General features: G+C 50.3%; 1 protein-coding gene across 4 annotated transcripts in view; it reads right to left on the bottom strand.

The window, feature by feature from the left end:
• CUX2 (cut like homeobox 2) overlaps nt 1–20,501 on the bottom strand; it is a 254,098-nt gene that overhangs the window by 31,567 nt on the left and 202,030 nt on the right. For all 4 annotated transcript variants that reach the window (XM_032876295.1, XM_032876294.1, XM_032876291.1 and 1 more), the window contains 5 exons: nt 7,830–7,964; nt 4,727–4,850; nt 2,900–2,976; nt 1,957–2,023; nt 242–290 (listed from right to left, as the gene is read on the bottom strand). In XM_032876295.1, the coding sequence (XP_032732186.1) occupies nt 242–290; nt 1,957–2,023; nt 2,900–2,976; nt 4,727–4,850; nt 7,830–7,964 (452 nt within the window). The remainder of the gene's footprint in view (nt 1–241; nt 291–1,956; nt 2,024–2,899; nt 2,977–4,726; nt 4,851–7,829; nt 7,965–20,501) is intronic.

Here is a 20,501-nt window from a genome sequence, read left to right on the forward strand (position 1 = left end):
AGTCTGGGTCAGGCGTCCCTCCCCGACTGCTGCTTCCTGGTCACCCTATTTCTGAGTGTCCCATCAGCATCCCTTCCTCCTCCCTCCGGGAGCTCAGGGCCCCAGGCACCTCCTGGCCCTAGCACTCAGCATGGCACACGGCAATGATACCAACAACTATCAGCTGGGTTCAGTCCGTCCCTCCCAGCCCGAGTCCCCAACCCTGGGCAGAATGAGTGAGTGTTAGCATACATCTTCTCACCTGATTAGCTTTCTCCAAGTTGGTCATGATCAGGCCGACTTCATCTGCCCTGAGACAGAAAGAGAAGATCCTGAGAAGGGCTTCTGGCAGCCCCTGGGCCCCTGCCTACCCCGATAACCCCAGCCCCTGCCTGAACCTAAAGGCCCACAACGGGAGGTTAAGGAGGTTGCCCTCTACCCTTCCTACTGGACAGAAACGGGGCTGGGCACTAAAGAACCCAGTACGTCTGGAAATGGGACGGGGGCCTCAGCACAACACCCCTTCTGGGCAACCTGGCCTGCCACACCCCCAGGTGCGGACAGAGCTACGCCTCCCAGGCTTTGTCCCTGCTGTGCCTTCCACCTGGAATGCCCTTCCTCAAGAGGACAGGACCCTGAGCTTTATTTATTTATTTATTTATTTTTTTAATAAATTTTTTTGAAAGATTTAACTTATTTATTTGACAGAGGGAGAGAGATCACAAGTAGACCGAGAGGCAGGCAGAGAGAGAAGGGGAAGCAGGCTCCCTGCTGAGCAGAGAGCCTGATGCAGGGGCTCGATCCCAGGACCCTGAGATCATGACCTGAGCCGAAGGCAGAGGCTTTAACCCACTGAGCCACCCAGGTGCCCCGACCCTGAGCTTTAAAAGCCAGCTCCAAAGTGTCCTCCTAGGAGGCCTCCCTCTATCCCCGTGGTGGTCATTTATTTGCTGCCCCCCATCCACGGTCCCAGCACTAAGGGGGCCAGGACAGGCCATATCTACCTCGGTCGCCCCTCTGCTGAGCATGGGGTTGGTGGGGCACAGGAGGCCTGCGGGGAGCATTTGGTGACTAGAAGCTGTGCGCGTGCTTTAGGTATGTTTGGGGGCTTTTTTCATGCAAGCTGTTCCCCCCCTGCCCAGAGCACCCGACCCGGCATTCTCCACGTGGCTATCTCCTTCTCATTCTGAAGGTCATCTCCTCAGGGAAGCCTTCCGTAACTACGCTGGATAATAGGACCCAACCCTCCCTGTGATTCTCTCTTGCTGCTCTTGGTTCTTCCTTTCTTAGCATTCACCAGGCACCCAGAACAGTGCCAAGCATACAGTAAGTGCTCAATAGTAATCTGTGAAGGAATGAATTTATCTCTGTACATTATCAGTTATTGTCTGTCTCTTCTCAACTGAGGACAGGATCATGTTCTAACATTTCTTCTAGGGACCCCGCACAGCACTGGGTAAACAGTAGGTGTTTAATAAGTGTCTGTGGAATAAATTATGTCTTTTTTTTTTTTTTAAATAAATGATGTCTTAAAGCCATGTTGAGTCCAGAGTAATTTAAGTGAATGATACTCAGCCCGAGGGTTGGACTGTGGAGTTGTGGTGGAGACAGTTCTAGGAATTTGGGGTAAGATGAAGGCCCCCACCCAGCAAACCTGCTCAGACATGACCCAGAATGTCATTTATAGTCTGGCACATGAATGGCACAGCAAATGACCAGTGAACAGCTGTGTGCCTACGGGGCTGGGGAGCACTGGGTGCTTAATGAAATAGGTGTTTCAGGCAGTGAGTTGGAGGGAGGAGTCAGGAAGGAATATTTGAGAGGGCCTGAGGGTGGAGGCATGCATGGGGGTGTTGGAGGGAGGAGGCATATTTGAGAAGGTCAGAGGGAAGAGACATATCTGGTAGGATATGAGGGAAGAGGGATGTCTGGGAGGGCCAGAGTGAGAAGACATGTCTCAGCAGGGTTTTCACTTACTTGGATGCTGCCTCCTCATCATATTTTCGCCGCAGTTCCAGCAGCTCTGTCTGTGTGGCCTTTAACGCTGGGAAAAATTAAAGAGCCAGGGTGAAGCGCCCCCCACTTCCCCCAGAAGCCCATTCCTTCTGCAGGGCTCAGAAGGCAGAATGAGGTTCAAGGTGGAAAGGGAAGACCTTTCTTTTGGTTAGAACCAGTGACAGGTAGAGTTTCCTGCCAATGGAGGGGACTCAAGCTGGTTGGAGGGTGGACAGGATGACCCTCTAGGAGTCTATGAAGCTTAGAGGACCCATGTAAGCAGTAGGGGTCTTCTGTCCCATGGCCTTGGGTATAAGCTGTCCCACACCCTTAGGTCACTTCAGGACCTGGGTGGGGCCATCTGTCCATGAGCTCACCTACCCCAAGGTCCAGACTGGCAAGTGAGGGGGACAGAGAGGAGCAATGAAGTCAACAGATATGTGTATATTATAATAAATGAGAAATTTCTTATAAAATTCCAGATTTCTGATTTCTCCAAGAAAATCGAAGGCTTGGTGACACTGGGTCATATGGCCATGCCTGGCTGGTGCTCACAGTGGCCATTTCTTTAGCCAAGGCCCAAGTGGTCCAGTTTGCCCTGGACCCCACCCTGCCTTAGTGCCTTCCCTAACCTGGCTGGCATGGTTGTGTGTCTGGCCCCTGCAGGCGCTGTGTTACTCCTGATTTAATTCTATTTCTCAAACCCTCTCTCCACAGCAATGTGGCCTCTGGAGACTGGGTTCAGACCCCCACTGGGTAATGCTGAACTATCCCCTTCCTCCGCAAACTCCCCCCTTGCCTTCCTGATTCCAAAATACCTGAGCCTGAGTTCACAGTGTCACTGACTGTCCCCTCCCACTCCCCCTCCTGGTCTGACTGGGCTGGGGAGCTGCACGGGGCCAGGGAATGCGTGCCAGATACATACCTGAATGTAGGACTTTGATCTTTTCCTCTGCCTCCCCCAGTCTGGCTGCCAAAGTGATTTGTACTTCTTGAAGGCCCCTGCAGAGAGACCGGGCCTGCTCACACTGGCTCTGCACACGCCCATGTGCATGGGCCTTGCCTGGGTCCCCGAGTGGGCCCTCCTAGCTTTCTACTCCTCTCACCTGCTCTCTGTAATCACATGTACCACTGCCTTGTTACTCGGTCCTTAAACCTTCAGGCACTTGGCTGCCTTGCTTTTTGCTAACTGTGTGGACCTGTATCAGTCAGTGACTTTGTCTCTCCGGGCATCAATTTCCTCATCTGTAAAATAAGGTTCCTGCTGGTCTTTGCCTCCATGGGTGCTGTGAAAATCTTAAGCGTGATGCTGGTTCCCAGGACTCCCTCAGTACCATTACTTACTATTCCTGTGCCCAGGGAGGCATTTTTTTCCCGTTTCTGGGTCAGTCATTTGGGATAGTCGCCCAGCCCACTGCAGCCTAGAGTTTTGGTGTGACGCACGTGTCTCAGCAGAGACAGAGGGGCCCCAGCTAGACTGGGAGAGGGTTTATACAAAGCCTGGACCTTATGTTGTCTGGCTCAGAGACTCTAGGGAAGGAGCCCCTTTACCTCTGGTCCTATATCCTGTCCCTTCCCCTCTCTCACACTCCTCCAATCACACCACCTCCTTGCTGGTCAAATGCACCAGGCATATTTCTACCTCCGGGCCTTTGCATTGGCTGTCCCCTCTGTCTGTAACACACTTCCCCTATATATCTGCAAGTTCCCCTCCCTCACCTTCTTAGGGCTTTGCTCACCTCCTCAGTGAGGCCTCCCCTCATACCCTATTTAAAACTTCGGCTTCAATCTCATCCCCTCCCCCCCTTTATTTTCCTTCACAACCCTTATCATCACGTAGCAGACCATTTATTTATCTGGTTTATTTGTGTCTTCCTCATGAGAAAGTAAACTCCAGGAGAGTAGGAGGTTTGTCCCTTTGTTCACTGCTGTGTCCCTAGACACAGTGCTTGGCACACAGCAGGTGGCTCCATAAATACATGGGACAAACGAACGAAGAAGTGAATGAAAGGATACATGTAATGACCACCATGAAGCTGGTCTAGAAATGCCCCAAGGATCCAGATGTATAATAAGCAGGTATTATTATTCCCACAACAACTGTAAGGGCAACCATTTACTGACACACTCCTCCAAGTGAGTGCCGGGCTAAGCACATGCATTCACTCTCACAGCAGATTAGGTGTTGATAGCACCTGTCCACCTGATCAAGCTACAGTATCCAGTTATTCAACCACACACTAAACTTGGGGTTGCTGTGAAGGTATTCTGTAGTTAGGGTTAACATCTACAGTCAGCTGACATTAAGTAAAGGAGAATAATCTCAATAATGTGGGTGGGCCTTGCCTAATCAGTTGCAGAGCTTAAGAATAAAACTAAGGAAGAAGAAATTCCTCTCAAGATTGCAGCACTGACTCCTGCCTGACAGTTTCCAGCCTGCTGGCTGGCTCTACCGATTCAGACTTGTCCGACCAGCGTGAACTAAGTCTTTAAAACACATGTCTTAATTAAAATAGAAAAATTTCTTTTTTTTCTTTCCCCCTCTGGGGAATCCTGACTAATACACCACCATTAGCCCCACTTTCCGGCTGGGGAAACTGAAGCTCAGACAGGTGATGTGAGCTGCCCAGGGCTGGCTGTTGAGCTGCTGAAATGGGCCAGGCCTGCATCTCCACCTCCAACCTACATCTGGATTCCCTGATAGTCCCACCTCCCAGCCAGGTGGGCGGCCCACCTGCTCCTCCCCACTCACTTTTGTTTCTCCGCCTCATTTCTCTGCAGCAAAGTTTCTGTCAGGAGGGCTTTGCTGGGAATGCCCGGGAGGCGGCTCCCCTCAGTCAGCGTGGGCCCCGCCGGAGACGTCCCCTCTCTCTGCTCTGGAGGGAAAAAAGAGGGAAAACCACCCATCGCTGGAAGTGGCACGGCAGCCAGAGCTGTGTTCTGCAAATCGGAGGGACTGGGAGGGCTGGGACTCAGTTTTCCAAACTCAGGTGATGGAGAGAGTGTAGCTGGAAAGACCTGCCATCACCATGATGAGCTGGGTTGTTGCCCTGGGGGGCGTGTGTGAATGAATGTCAAGTTCCAGTGTGCCAGCCTCAGCCAGCACGCCCAGAAGCTTCCTTTACCCTCTTGGACCAGTTCCTGCCTCCTCGGCCTTTTTACTTTTTTAAGGGTGATGGTAAAATATGCATAAAAGTATACAATTCAGTGACATTTAGTATTGTGCAACTGTGAGCACTAATTCCAGAATGTCATCAAAAGGAAGCCCGTCCCCACTAAGCAGTCACTCCTTTTCCTCTCCCCCAACCCTTGGCAATCACCAATCCGCTTTCTGTCTCTGGGGACTTTCATATCCTGGATATTTTCTATCACCGAAATCACACATAATATATGTCCTTCCGCGTCCGGCTTCTTTTACTTAGCAAAATGTTTTCGAGGTTCATCCAGGTTATAGCATGGATCAGACCATCATTCATTTTTATGGTTCACTAATATTCCATTTCATGGACAGGCCACATTTTGTTTTCCCATTCATCTGCCAATAGACATCTGGCGTGTTTCCACCTTCGGCGGCTGTGAATAGGGCTATTGCGAACATGTGTGTACACGTGTTTGAGCACCTGTTCTCAGTTCTCTGGAGTAGACACCTAGGAGTGAAAGTGCTGGGCCATGGGGTAGCTGTGGGTTTAACTTCCCCTCCCCACAGCTGACGGTGTACACTCAGAGGCTCGGTCACAGCCCACTGCACCTGCAGGAACGCCTGCACAGGGCCCACATCAGGTCTCGCTTTGCAGGCCCGTGGTGGCTGCTTCAGGGAATCAGTGTGTATGCCCTGGGCACTCAATTCGTCATGGGGAGAAAGGGTGCTCAGGGACAGGCCATCAAGGGTGTCTCAAGAATCCCAAAATCTGGGCTTCCGGCCTTGGGTCCGACTGACTCCTTTAAGCTCTGTCCTGGTTGTTAGGCTCCTCTGCTGAGTGCAGAGCTGGGCAGTTTGCCTCCCTTGAGGGCCCGACAGTTTTCAGGCCCTGGCTTGTTCACACACACACACACACACACACACACACACACGGCTTTGCAGGCCACATAGGACGTTCCAGGGGCTGAGGACACAGCAGTGAACAAACGGGGTTTGACCATCGTGAGGCACAGCAACAAGTGTTCTCAGGGAGAAACACAGCCCAGGGCCAAGGTCAAGAGCCCTTGGTTTGAATCCCTGCTTGACTGCTTGCTGCCTCTGAGACTGTTAACCCGTTTGTCAAACGGGGCCAGTGACACCCCAAGTTGACAAGAGGAGACAGTGGGAAACCGTGTGAAAGGCACATGGCACAGAGTAAATGCTCTCAAGAGGCAGTTCCCACAAGCGTCATTATTCTGATAGAGGGAAATTCAAACCCTAGAGGGACCTCAGAGGCCGCACAGAGCCATCGCCGTATGAGCTGGTTTGTCAGGGAGGCTGGAAAGGCATTCTGGGTACAGGAACAGAGCCGGCAAAGTGCTGTATTTTAGTCACCATTAATCTTCCCCAGAGGACTCTGCCAAGGACCAGGCATACATACAGTAGGTGCTCACTAGGGACTGGAAGGAAGGGAGGGGGCTGTGAGATGGGGAGTGCACTGGAGCAGTCAGACCGACTTGGCGGGCCTCAGCCCATGATCTCCATGACTCCAGGAGGTAGACTCGACTCGGGGTCTGCGATGACAGCCCTTGGGCCAAATCTGGCCCACCTCCTGTTTTGCCTATAAAGTTTTATTGGAACACAGCCACACCCACTCATTTACCCAAGTTCTATGGCTTTTTTTTTTCCACACAGTTGAGTAGTTGTGACAGAAAATATGTGGCCTGCAAAGCCTGAAGTATGTACTCTCTGGCCCTTTACAAAAAAAAGAAAAAAAAAAAAAGGTAAATTTGCTGAACTTTGAGGTAAATTCTCATTTATTCCTTAGTCTGGTCCCCTCCTCCCTGCTTCATTTGCCCCCAAAGCCTTTCTTACACTGGAAGTGCTGTATATTTATTGGTTGACAGTCAGCCTTACATTCTAGAAGGTCAGAGCCACGAGGGCAGGGATTTGGGCCTTATTTGCTCCCAGCTATGTCACCGGAGCCTATGACAGTGTCTGGCTTGAAGCTCAACCAACACCCAAGACTCAGATGGTCACCGAGAGCTTTCATGGCCGCATTTCTCCTCCCCAGAGACCTCCTCCTTCACCTGCCACGGGTAACCACCATGCTCGCTTCTGTTCATCATTCTCCTGCTTTTAAACATTTTTAATCACATATATGTATATCTGAACTCTATTTTTAGCTCTCCCAGTTTCTTGACTTGCCTCGCTCGATGCCAGGACAGTGCTGTGTTCCCCACATCCGGTTTCCCTCCCCTGTGGGGCACACAGTCAGTCTGCCCTTCCCGGCTCCCCTGTGGCTGGGCGGGGCCCCATGACGGAGTTTGGGTCACCAGGATGTGGCTGGGGGTGCTGTGTGCCAAGTCTGAGCCTGGACCCATAAACCGCGGTATGATCCTCTGCAGTTTTTCTCTTCCCGTTGGCTGGTTGTAACAGTCACTGTGACTCGGGATGTCAAGTGTTGAAGATGGCAGGATCACCATAGCTTGGCTGTGTGAGTGACCACATGGAGTGTCTCCTCCAACCTCCCACCCTTTAAATATATTACGCTTCTGCGATTTGGGATTGGGTTGTTTCAGCAGTGGTGTACCATAACCCACCCTACCTGGAAAATGATAAAGTCAAGCTCCTAGGCGTCCCTACCCCCATCCCTCCAAAGATGGCCAAGCCAGGCTGCTGAAGATCCACAGCCCATTTGTTTATTAGGGACATCCCATGAAGGCCTTATCAGTACCTTTGGGGCCCAGGAGCTCAGGGTGCCTCTTCCACGAAGTGTGGAGGTCTCGCCGCGGCTGCCCAGTGGAGTCGAAGCTGGGGGGCTGCAGTCTGTCGTCTAGGCTGCGTGTCGCTTCAAACACAGGCACGGGGTCTGCATACACAGAGAGAAGAGCCCAGGAGTGGGTGGGGGGGAGCCCTGAGGGTTGAGGGCTGCCTAGGCTGAGGCCGCAGGGCCTGGTGGGTTCCCCTACAGGAACACCCTGCCTTCTCCTTTAACCTCTTTCAGCTAGTTCATGCTTAATCACCTTCCATACTGCAACTCAAATGCCACTTCTTCCAGGAAGCCTGCCTTGACCAGTCAGTCATTCCTCCACCTGAGCTCTCCCAGCTCCCTGCACCTTTCCTTTAGAGCACTCACTGTACTTACAATTTTCACTGATTTGCAAGTCTACCTAATTAACACCCACTGGACTGCCAACTCCACAAGGCAGGGCTGGGACCGCGTCTGTTCTCACTCCCCACTGGACCCCTGGTGGGTGAATGAAGTCCAACACACAATCTGACCCAACAAACATCTGCTGAGGGAAGAAATGGGGCAGTGCCTACACACAGGAGCCTTCAGGTCCGGCTGGAACAAGGTCGCCTCTGCATTTTACCCCTCTCCTCCTGTCTGTTTAGGTGGCGGGAGGCTCTGACAATGGGCATTTGTGCCGAGGTAAGCAGGTGCGCGAGAACGCTGCCGTCTTTCCCCTGTCAGCACTCCCCCTACGCCCCGTCATTAGGCAGGGCCTGCTCAGCGGGGTATGCCATTATGTCTCCCCGGGCTGATGTAATTATACATTGACATAATTAACCCAGCAAGCGCATTAGGCAGGCCAGCTAAAAATTCATCTATAATTATTTGTTGTGTGCATGCTAATGAGTCCATCTGCACTGCCTTTGTACAACACGGACAAATTAATTTACAAGTCTGGATTTTTTAATAAGTTCAAGGAAATGCTTCCTATTGTGTCCTGGTTTTTCAGAAAGAAGAGAAAGGCCATGAGCACTTGCCAGGGTCAGGGAAGTTAGATAAACACGGGAGGGGGCAGCTCTGAGTGGGCCACAGAGGGCTCACTCTGGTTCCAAGGAGGTGGAAAAGATCTAGCTCATGGCTTGGGGGCTGGCTGGCCACAAGCCCGTCTAAGCCAAATGATTACACTTGGGTGATAAAGGGTATCATCCACCCCATTTCCAGGGATCAGGGATTGATGCTTCCCTCCTTCACTCTGCTCGGAGGCCCTGTGGCTGCCTTGTGCCCTCTGTCCAGGGGGAGCTGCCCTCAGGTGGGCCCCTGAGAGGCTGGAGGAGCAGGGTTGGCCGGATCCCTGCTTAATAGAGGTTCAGCGATTCTAAGGTTCCTGTTTTTCACCTTCATTTGCTGCTACAGGGTAGAACATAGTGGTTAAGCTCACAGAAGCTGAAGCCCAGCTCTGGATCCAAATCCTACTCCCAAAGAGCCATGAACCTCATTTTCCCTCTAATACAGTGGGAGAACTACAACAGTTCCTAATTCCCAAGAATTATTACCGGGAAGATAAACAAAGATACCAGCAGAGGCAATATGTTCCAAGGGCTGCTGGTGCCAGGTCTGGCTCCAAACTGGCTAATAACTCTGGACAGTTAGTTAACCTCCCAGAGCCTCCATTTTCTCATCTGTAAAATGGGGCCTTCCTGAGGCCCAGGAAGGAAGATGTTGCTATTCCCCATTTTCTGGACAAGAAAATGAAGGCCCAGAGAAGAGATGTCATGTGCTCAAGGTCACCTAGCTCAAAAGTGGCAGAGGTGGGACTTGAACTCAGGGTGCCAGGTGATTCTTTGCAGTAGGCCAAGCTGCTTTGAGGCAGGGCATGGGGATTTTTTACTATTAGGCTAGGAGCATTAGACTGATGGTTCTGTTCTTTGCCTTGCCATTGGCTTGCTGTGTGGCCTTGGACAGAGCACCAGACCTCTCTGGGCTCTCCACTCAAATTCCTATTACAAGTATATTAACCCTGGATGTCAATCAGATAGGGGTGGGATCCTGTCAAAGTGAGTGCTTTTGGCTGTGCAGCTATCCCGTAGAGCTGGGATGTGTGGCAGAAAGTTTATACTAGACACCTTCACAGGCTAGCCTGACCCAAGAAGTACGAATGTTGTGAATTCCCAAGCCACCCTGAGACAAAGTGGGAGGGGGCCAGGCTGGGACACGGAGAGTGTTTCCTGCTGTGACATCTCCAGAGACAGCCGCTTAGGTTTTCTGTGTCTCAGTTTCCCCAGTGGTAAAACGGGGACAGCAGGCCTACTGCGTATGGGCTGTGCAGGGCTCCCACGAGATGCCGAGCCCTATAACGGTGCCTGGCACCCAGCAGACTCTGAGTGAGTGTTGCCCTTCCGCTTATTATGAAGATTTGTGGCAGCCACGGAGACTCTTCTGATCTACTGTAGTGTCAGCTCAGGCCACACCTGCCTGGGGCTGCTCCCAGCCCAACGAAGCATGACAGGGGGTGCAGAGTGGGGCTAGAGTGGGGCTGCTCCTGATGATGCTGGGACGGGCAAACCTTGTATCATGGACTGAACTGTGTCTCTCCAAATCCATGTAGTAGAGCCCTAACCCCCTGATCCAGCCGCATCTGGATAAAAGGGCCTTGAATCCTATAGGACCAGTGCCCTTATATGAACAGGAAGACACCAGAACTCTCTCTGCATGTGCACACAGGAAAGGCCCCGTGCAGACAGCAAAGGCAGCCACCTGCAAGCTGGGAGGAGAGCTCTCACCAGAAACCAGCCTGCTGGCACCTTGATCTTGGACTTTCAACCTCCAGAACTGTGAGAAATAAATGTCTGTTGCTTAGGCCACCTGCTCTGTGGTCTGGTCAGAGCAGCTTGAGCAAACTGGTACACCTTCTTTGGCGTTGCCTGTCAGTCCAGCCGAGACCTGCTCAGAGCTGCACTGCAGTCCGAGGGTCTTCCCGCCAAGCTTCTTCCCCTCACCCCAGGTTCAGACCACATTGCCATCTAAAGGCTCTCGGCACCTCCTCCTCTCCTTCTCCTTCATCCTACACAGCGTCCCTCCCCGCAATAAACCTCTTGCCTATTTAACGCCGTTCTGGCATCTGCCTGCTTCCACAGGACCAAAAGCAACATGTGACTACTTTTTCTCCTCTTGGACTCTTAGTTTTCCCATCTGTAAAATGGGGGCAGCCGTGGGGCCTCTCCTGCAGAGCTGCTGCTAGAATCAGAGTCTATGGATGTGAAACCCCTGGTATGGCGCTGGCACTTTCCAGGGAGGAGTCTGGAGTGGGCGGAGCTCACAGGGGGACCTAAGGGTCCACGTACAGGCTCTTGTCTCTGTGTGACTGTCATCCCAGTCAGGTGATGGGGGGGTGGGGTTTACCCTAAGGGCAGTGGGGAGGGAGTGACACGTTCTATTTCGCCTTTTTCAAAGGTTCGTCTGAGCTGCTGTGTGAGAAACGAGCTGGAGAGGGAGCCCAAGGAGAAGCTACCAGGACCGTCAAAGCAGCGATGCCGGGATCAGGGAGGCGGCAGAAGTGGAGAGAGTGCTCAGATTCAAGAGGTAGACAGGAAGAACTGATGGGGTCCCACACACTGCTCAGATTCAAGAGGTAGACAGGAAGAACTGATGGGGTGTGGTGTCCTAGGTTGAGTAGTGCTCTCTGAAATTCATGTCCATCCAGAACTTCGGAACTTGACCTTATTTAGAAACAGGGTCTTTGCAGAAGGAATCAACTTAAGGTGAAGTCAACTGGATTGGGGTTGACTAACGACCGGAGTCCTTTTAAGAAGAGGAGACAGCACAGAGAGACACACACAGAGAAGTCCCTGCGAAGACAGAGGCAGAGACTCAAGTGATGCATCTGCCATCAAGGATGGCCGGCCACCACCAGAGGTAGAACAGGGGACTGGAACCGGTTCTCCCTCAGCGACTCCAGAAGGAACTGACTGACCCTGCCAACACTTTGATTTTTGGACTTCCAGCCTCCAGAACCGAGAGAATAAATTTTCATGGTTTCCAACAACCTAGTTTGGTAGGCAGCCCCAGAAAATGGTCTGGAGGACACAGGTCCAAAGTCTGCTCTCCCCAAGTGTTCCACACCTTCGTCGCCGCTCCTGGTATTACTAGCAATCCTTGGCGTTCCTTGGCCATTGTTTCTTGATCTTGGCTCTGTTATCACAAGACTTTCTCCTCTATGTCTCTCTCCTCTTCTTATAAGGACCCAGCATACTGAATTAGGGTCTACCTGATGACCTCTTCCTAAGTTGATTACATCTGCAAAGACCCTCTTTCTAAAAGAGGGTACCAGAGGTTAGGACCTCCACGTATCTTTCTGGGGCACATAATTCAAACCATAACATGTGGTAACTGACTGGATACCAACTGTGAGAGAGGCAGGACTGAGGCACTGCCAAGACTCCAAGTCCCACAGGAAGGAAGTCCTCATTCAAGTCTAATCTACTTCTCTCCTGCTGTACCATGTTACCTGGCATCCAGGGAACAAGCCCATTGTGTAAGAGAAAGTGTCGGGACCTGGTTCTCACTCTATTGCATTTTTATCCTCCAGATCTACTGAGGCACTGGGCCGTGGGTCGAATAGGGTCCCTGCTCTGAAAAGCACACAGCAACGATGGATGGTCTCTTACTACCCCAGGTATTTTTTACCCTTTATTTCCTCCCCGCTGGTGCATAGTGGGAATTCTTAGGTTTTACAGTGTGTGGGAAACTAATTTCTTCCCACCTCCCCTATCTGGGAGAAATCCACGGAGCCCTGAGCTATGCTGCCAGGGGCTGAGTTATGGAGGAAAAAAATGACTAGCACCCAGACGACTGGAAGATTTGCCAAATCACACAGAGGTAAAATACTCAGCCTTGGGGGCTGGCAAATTCAAGGCTTTCCCCCTTCCCTTGTCCAACAGCATTATTCGATCCATCAGCTAAATGTCACTGGCCACTTTTACAAACACAAACTGAAAGAGAGAAAAGTGACAACAGATCTTTAAAATGTTTGGAAGAGGTCTTTCAGAGAACCTGACAGCCACAGGGAAGTGGGGAGCATCTTGCTTGCATTCCTCAGTCTTCCCTTTCCCCTTGGGGCCCTGCCCTGGCATTTCACATAGTAGGTGCTCAGTAAATGTGGATTGTGATAAGCTTCTAAGTCTGCGGTCATAGGTTATAACAGCAATAGGAAGTGAATAGTCACTAATGCATTCATTATTCACCAGTACATTTTAACTGAGCATCTACTACGTGCCAGACACCATTAGTTCAGTTGCCAAATATTTTCTGAGCACCTGCTGTGTGCCAGGGAGGTTTCTGGGCCCCAGAGATAGAGCAGTAGATAAGAGGGAATTTCTGTCTTCCTGGGGTTGACACTCCAGAGAGAAAGAGGGATAAAGGACAAATAAACCAATGGCAGTAAGGGGACAGAGAAGAAAAAGAAGGCCGGGTCCGGGCAGAGAGTGGCCTGACATGCTTGGTGGGGGGAATGCTGCTAATGGAGGCAGGCTGGTCAGAGAAAGCTTCTTGAAGGAGGTAACATTTGAACAGAGCCTTGAAGAAGATGAGGGAGCCAGCAGCGGGGGCAGAGAGAATAGTCTAGACACAAGAATCACCACCAGGAGAAAGAGCCCCCACCGGACCAAGAGAGGGTGGTGGACCCTTGTGACCAGCTGCCCACCCCCTGCCCCAGTTATTGTCCCAGAAACACAACTTAGCTCAATCTTCACAACTGACCCATTTTAGAGACGAGGATGTGGGGCTGACAGAGACTGGCAATGTCCAGGGACTTCTGGTGCCAGCCTCACCTCCCCTCCCTGCAGGCTGGTCTGGGGGCTGCCGCCGAGGGTGGAAGTTGGGTTCAGAGCAGGCTCTGGCCCTCTAACCGCTAGTTCCTGGTCTTTGTTTCCAAAACCCCAGCTACCATGGATCCTGAAGCAGGTGGGGCACCCACATCTGGGGAGCTAGGTTATGGGGTAGATATGACCTCCACCAAGTGTTTTGGGCCAAAAGCTCCAGGGAACTGACATATCCTCATACTCCCCCCACTCACATATGCCTGGTACTTTACATATATTTACATCTCATTTAATCATCAAAACAATCAAATCGTGTTAGATTCCCATGAGATGGTTCTATCCCCATCTTCCAGATGAGAAAACTGAGGCCTAGCAAAGGGAAGCCATTTGTTCAAGGCCACCAACCCAGAACAAGGCAGAGCTGAATCTGAACCCAGTACAGCCCAAACGCCGGACATTGGCATACACACTTCACAACTTCTACTGAATCCACCTGCCCCTCAAGGATTACCAACATGACATTTGTCCTTATGTGACTCAGTATTTTTTAACTAAGAATATTTTAAATTATTATAAATAGATAATTGGGATCCTATATCATAAATAGAAGGTGCCTTAAACCATAAAAATAAACACAAAGAGGGGGCGCCTGTCTGGCTTCAGGAGAGCATGCAGCTCTGGATCTCAGGGTTGTGAGTTCAAGCCCCACACTGGGTGAAAATTGATGTTATTAAATTCTAGTTAGACTCTCTTGTTACCTAAGACGGGGATCCCAAGGCTGGCTCTCCCTCGGCTAAAAAGGGAGATGCACAGGTATTCTACAGGTGTTTAAGATGCTCTAGCACCAGACTGAAGTTTATCTAGAAGGAAGTAGACAGGTGACACCCGGCATGCAATGCGTTCAAAGCTTCACTGCTGTGCCAGGTACACTGAAGCTGTTTCCCGTGTCAGGTGACCCCATGAGGGGACGTGCTGGGTCCCACCAAGCCCCCAACCTCCAAAGTGACCTGTGTCCCCACTCTGGTGTCTGGCAAGCCTCCTATCCTGGTGTCAGGAGAAGTGACCAAACATCCCCGCATGTCCTTGTCTGGAGCAGGGAGCCCAGGTTCTGCCGGGCTCAGCACTTCCAGCCGAACCTTTCAGCCAAGACACACAGCTGCCCAGAGTTGGGCGCGGGACTCCCTCACTTCACTTCTGCGACAGACACACGGTCGATACCTCGATGAGGGCAGTGGCAGTGGGAAGCAAAGGGCCTTGGATCCAACCTGAATGAAAAAGCCCCAAACAGGGAGGATCCCAAATCAGAAATGTTTGACTACAACAAATCCTTTGGATTAATCGAGCACGCCGGCAGACACGGGAGATCAGACACGAGCCATCCGAGGTGGCAGGTCCTGACGGGAGTGCAGGGAGGGGGACGCTGTCAGGAAGCGGAGGGCCTTTGTCCTACAGTCATCAACCTGCTCTTTATGCATAAAGTGCTTAATAAAATGACTAATTCATTTTGGCTACATTGGATCTAACCCCTTAGAGAAGACTGCCAACGGACTTGTACTATTGTAATACCACACCGGGCTTCACAGAGGTACTCGTCTATTCCCTCTCCCACCGCTAGCTGATGCTGTGGTGTTTCTTCAGAAAGTGTCTATGGGGTTTTTGGTGGGGGGGAGCCGGGGAGCTAGGAAAAGCTGTCTCATTCCTCCCACTGTGTCCATCTGAAGGAAAGTGGCATTCAGAGCTTTTTTAGGAAAGCTGGAGCCGCAAAGGCTCTCCGAGAGGCTGTTTAGAAACACATATATGCAGAAGTATGCGTGCGCCCCTCCAAAATATCTTGGAGACAGAAGCCTTCTCCCATCTGGGCCCAGGCTCCGGGCGCCTGCATGGGCGGGAGGCTCGGGCTACTGACGGCGGCAGAGAGACTAACTCTGATCCTTTAATCTTAACTTTTAGAGAGCAGATGGGGTGTGGGGCCCCTCCACACAGCCGTGAGCCATGTGTCCGCCCACCCGCTCTTTCATCCACTGCCAGGACCGGCTGCTCTGGGGGGTCTTCTGGCTGAAGGACGGACAGAGGGGCTGGGGAAGGTCTTCCTTCTTGGCACGGGGTGGTGGTGGGAATTCAACACCAGCATAGCTGCAGGGACTGTTTACTGAGAACATACTAGGTGCTAGACACCCAGAGGGCCTTCTAGACTCTGTACCACGGTTACTCCTCTCTGAGGTCCCAGGGGGTAGGTGTGCTTTTCCAGACCAAGAAACAGGCTGAGAGGCAGAACCAGCCACTCAGGGTGGCCCAGCCAGGGAGCACCAGAGCCCAATTCAAAGCCAAGTCCATTATAAAACAAATAAAGTTCCCATATACGGAGTTTCACAGAAAGGCAGGCAGCGACAGTGTGTTTTGCTTCACATTGTGCTCCTGGTGGTGAGTGGAGGGTCCAGCAAACAGTAGGTGCTCAATATTTGTCTCATGAATTGCATGGGGCTGCTACTCTGTACCAGGCACCATACTCAATGTTCTTTCTCTCACCAAATCCACCCAATTGGCCTATAATTAGGTATGATTATTATCCGCGTTTTATAAATGGGGAAACCGAGGAGCAGAAAAGTGAAGAATGACAAGGGGAGCACAATGGCAGGACAGGGATTGGCCCTGCTCTGTAGGAGGGCCCTCTGGCCTGGGGTCCTGCTAGTGCTTCTCCTGGTATCACTCGGCTCCCTGAATTTGGAAGCTTGAGCCGGGAGAACGAGGAGTTCTTAGCTGGGGGGGTTAACTTTTTCCTCTTCTGGGTAACACACTTGTATTTCAGCAAAGGGCCCATCCTCTCAGTCTAGAACTTCTTAACCTACCAGCAACAAAGACCCTCAGCTGTTTGTCACTCTTTTTGGAGGCTAAATGTCCAATGGTTTTGTCCAAATCCTTTCAATTTTTAAAACGAACCTGCACGTAGGTTAGGAGTCCGGGTCAAAATTCAGACTCTACTGCCTCTCTGCTGTGTGACCTCGGGCAAGTGCCTTGATCTCTCTGAGCCTACATTTTTTCAGCTGCACAGTAGGACAGCTTAGCTGCTGTCAAGGGGGCTAAGGGGATCATGGACTCATTTCTGTGAGGGGCTGTGCTGCACAGCCTAACGCACAGGAAGCACCCCCCAACCACCCCTGCAAGGGTGGCAGCTGATGCTTTAGGACCACGTTCGAAGCCTGTTTTCTCTGAGGTGCCTCCTCTGGCTGTCCAGCTGCGGGGCCCTTTCTCTGGTAGTCTGACTTTGGGTCATGATGGCCCTGCCAGCCTCCGAGTCTCTGAGGGCAGAAGAAGGCTCAGGCTTGAGCTCCCACAGGGTTCAGCTCTAGTAGGTGCCCAGAATGAACTGATGAAAAGCTACAGCTGATGTGCTTGGCTTTCCTCCCGCAAGGGAACAGCCGTGCATTGAGCACCTACTGGGTGCCAGCATCATGCCAGATGCTTTCGTTTCATCTTCCTCCAGTCCTTGGTTACCAAGAGTACTGAAAGTTAGACGGGCCGCCATGGTGGGGGAGCACTTCTGGCAGGGGAGATGGTGGTGTAATGCCTTCTAAAGTCAGCTGCCATCTTCGGGAAACTCTGGCCTTGTTCCCTATGGGATCAAGTGAGCAGAGGCATATTCAGGGAGAAAGGGAAGGAAGTGAGAGCAAACAGAAACAAGAGTTTCTCGTTGTACTAAAATCTTTATCACCTCTATTTGTGAAGGTGGCTTATCCACTAGATGGCAGTAGAACTAGTCATTTGGGATAAAAACAAAGCTAAATTCTTAACCTCCCTCACTACTTCCATCAAAGATTCATATCTCTAAAAATTAAGGTCACAGAAGTACTAAAAAAAACAAAAACCCAAAACTTTCAAGCAAGAAGGGGTTTTAAAAAACATGACATGAAATCCAGAAGCCATAAAAGCAAAGGTTTGGTAAGAATTTCTACGTTTCTGCAAATATTTTTTGAATGCCTGCTATGTGCCATATACAAGAGACATTATAAACAAAAAGCAAACTAGGGGAGAAGATATGAGACATGTTTACCAGGGCAAAGGTTATTATCTTTAATATATAAAGAGTGCCTACAAATCAATGAGAAAGTGATCTCTGACATTAAAATGGGCTATAGATACATGAACCAGTGATTCACAAAAGAATATGAGAGGCTCATAATATTTGAAAAGATACTTAGTGTAACAAATGCATGAGTTCAGAATAAATTCTGGGTTTGGGGCCAATGCATGGCTACAATCTATTTTCCTTCCCAAGTTCTCTTCTTTGTCCTCAGAACTACAGCACAGTACCAATAAGCTGCTCATTCCTGAGCACCCTACATGCCCAACATTGGAGAAGGCAGTCCAGAAAATTACAGCACAGCCACACAAGAGACCATTACACACGATGAACCAAAGTTACTCAGGATTTTTAATCACACAGGGAAATACGTATGCTCATATTGGGTAAAAAGGAAGGATGATTCAAAATGGTACAAGCAGAATGAACTACTGTTTTGAGGAAGTACATAGGGAAAAGATCAGAAAGAAAAATAATGTTCCCACTGCTTCTCTAGTAGGGAGTTCTGTCTCCTTCTTTCTACTTTTCCGTATTTTTTGAAGTCGAAAGCACGCGTATGTGACTTTTATAATTGGGGAGAAAAAAAAATTAAAGCCCCAAACACTGTAAAGCATTTTCCTATTCCAGACTCAGTCACCCTGTTGCCTAAACTGCTCACCCCATGTCCTTGATAACTGCCAGAACCTTGTGAGATCAGCAGCAAACGCTTGTGATCTATGTAGCTTACACTCTGATGTCAGCTTGGCAGTGGGCTGCTGGTTATTAGACCCTGCCAAATACTTTCACACCCAGCACAGTGAACCTTTGTGTCAAATAGTGAGTAGCTGCTATTATTACCCCTCTGCTAAAGACATAGAACTCAGAGCTCAGAGAGGTTCGGGCCCCTGCCCAAGGTCACACAGCTCAAAACTACCTAACTGAGAGTCCTACCCTGCTGTGTCTGACTCTGCAGCTGGAACACCTAAGCTGACCAGCTTTGCCTCCTGAAAGAAGCAGGGAGAGAAACACCTGTCAGGAGTTGCCGTCTCCTGCACTGGATTTTTAAAAAACCAAAGTAAAGCAGAAAAACCCATTTTGGGGGCACTCACCTCTCACTTCTTATCTCTTCAGCAGTCCTCTTCTGCCTGCTCTCTTGCTCTCTCCTTGTTTCCTTTCTTTTCATTTTTTCTCTTTCTTTCTTCCTCCCCTCCTCCCCTCTTTTACTTTTAACTAAGCACTCAGTTAACAAGTTAGCTTTGTGAAGCTCGGGTTGGTACCTGGTGACTGCAAGCGCGATAAAGAAATCAGCCGCCACCGATACAGAAGTCAGAAAGGTTTAAATCAAACCATCCTCCACAACAATGACATTAATTATGCTTTTAACACGTTTTACTGCTTTTTTTCTCACTTCACGCCACATCTGTGTGAACAATATCCAAAAGATTTACGGTTTTCTTTCGTAATTACAGACATACAGGCTGCACACTTATCAAAATACTTGCTGAGCAATCACGCCATATCGTATTCTCTGCCAAAGATCTGTGCTGGCAGCAGTCATTCAAAACAAAAATGTTGAATCAGGACTTGTGTGGCTTTGGAGGGGGGTGGAAAGTATTTCGACAAATAATTTGCCTGTCAAGAAATATAAAAACAGGAGAGTGTGCATCCTGGCAAATTTTCCAGGAGTGTTATTTTTTTCTGGAGGGGGTTAGAACAGCGTGTGTGTGTGGGGGGGACAGTGCGCCGGGAAGCTCCCAGCACCAAAAACACATCTGACATTTGGTTCTTGTGTCTGAGGATAAAATTTAATGAGAACAAAAATATGTCTTCCTAATTCCCCTAAGAAATCATTAAAACATTTTGTTATTCTTAAATGTCTCGAAAATGAATTAGAGCCCCTAAAGGGGCCGTTCGAACAGTATGTCTCCATCAGTTAAGTCTCCTTGTTCTCCAACTCAGCGACAGCTAGGGACGTACGTCTCCCCCGCCTCTCCATTTCTGGGGAGCAGAGTTGCGAAATCAGATGCGTGGAGTCAGCACCAGACTTGGAAAGACCCCTTTGGGGGGAGGGGCAGGAGGGCACGAGGACCTTCTGGAAAGCTCTGCACCGGTCTTGGGAACTCTCGAAGTCCCTGGCTGGCACTCTGGCCCTGTGATTGTGTTAACCGCCCTATCTAGAGAAAGATGAGGGTTTCACAGTGAACCCTGGAATTAATGACTCTTTTCCAAGCAGGGGCCATAGCCTCTCCTCACCCTCAAGCGCTAGGCTTGCTGGAGCTCCCCTAGGTTTGCCATAAGCATTCGAGGGATGATCTGGTCACCTGCCGGCGGCATGCAAGCTCCCCGAGGCCTGGGCCCCTGTCTGCATTTGCAGGCTCATGGTTAGGTTCTCAGTGTCTAGCAAGTGCCAGGCACACAGCAGGTACTTAATAAATGCACTTAAATAAATGTAAATAAACACGTGATAGGCAGAGGGCTCCAGGTGAAAGAGCGCCTTGTCATTCAAATAACCCTTCCCCCCATTTCTGCACGTGAGTCTTGTTTCTCGTTCATTCAACAACTATTAGGTGCTTACTGTGTATCAGGTTCTGGGTATACAAATCTGATATGACCAGTCAGTCCCAGGCTTAGAGAATTTCACTTCTAGGAAAGCCAGACACATACATGACGACAAGTGTAGCCCAGTCACCAATTTATACAAGAGGAGGCTGGGGCTCTCGAAGTCAATTAATTCATCTGCAGTCACCCAGTGAGTGAGTGGTCTGAGTAGGACTCCAGCCTGAGCCCCGAATCACAAGC

Source organism: Lontra canadensis, unplaced genomic scaffold (assembly GCF_010015895.1).
Source record: "Lontra canadensis isolate GAN:19392208 unplaced genomic scaffold, GSC_riverotter_1.0 scaffold58, whole genome shotgun sequence".
NCBI lineage: Eukaryota > Metazoa > Chordata > Mammalia > Carnivora > Mustelidae > Lontra > Lontra canadensis.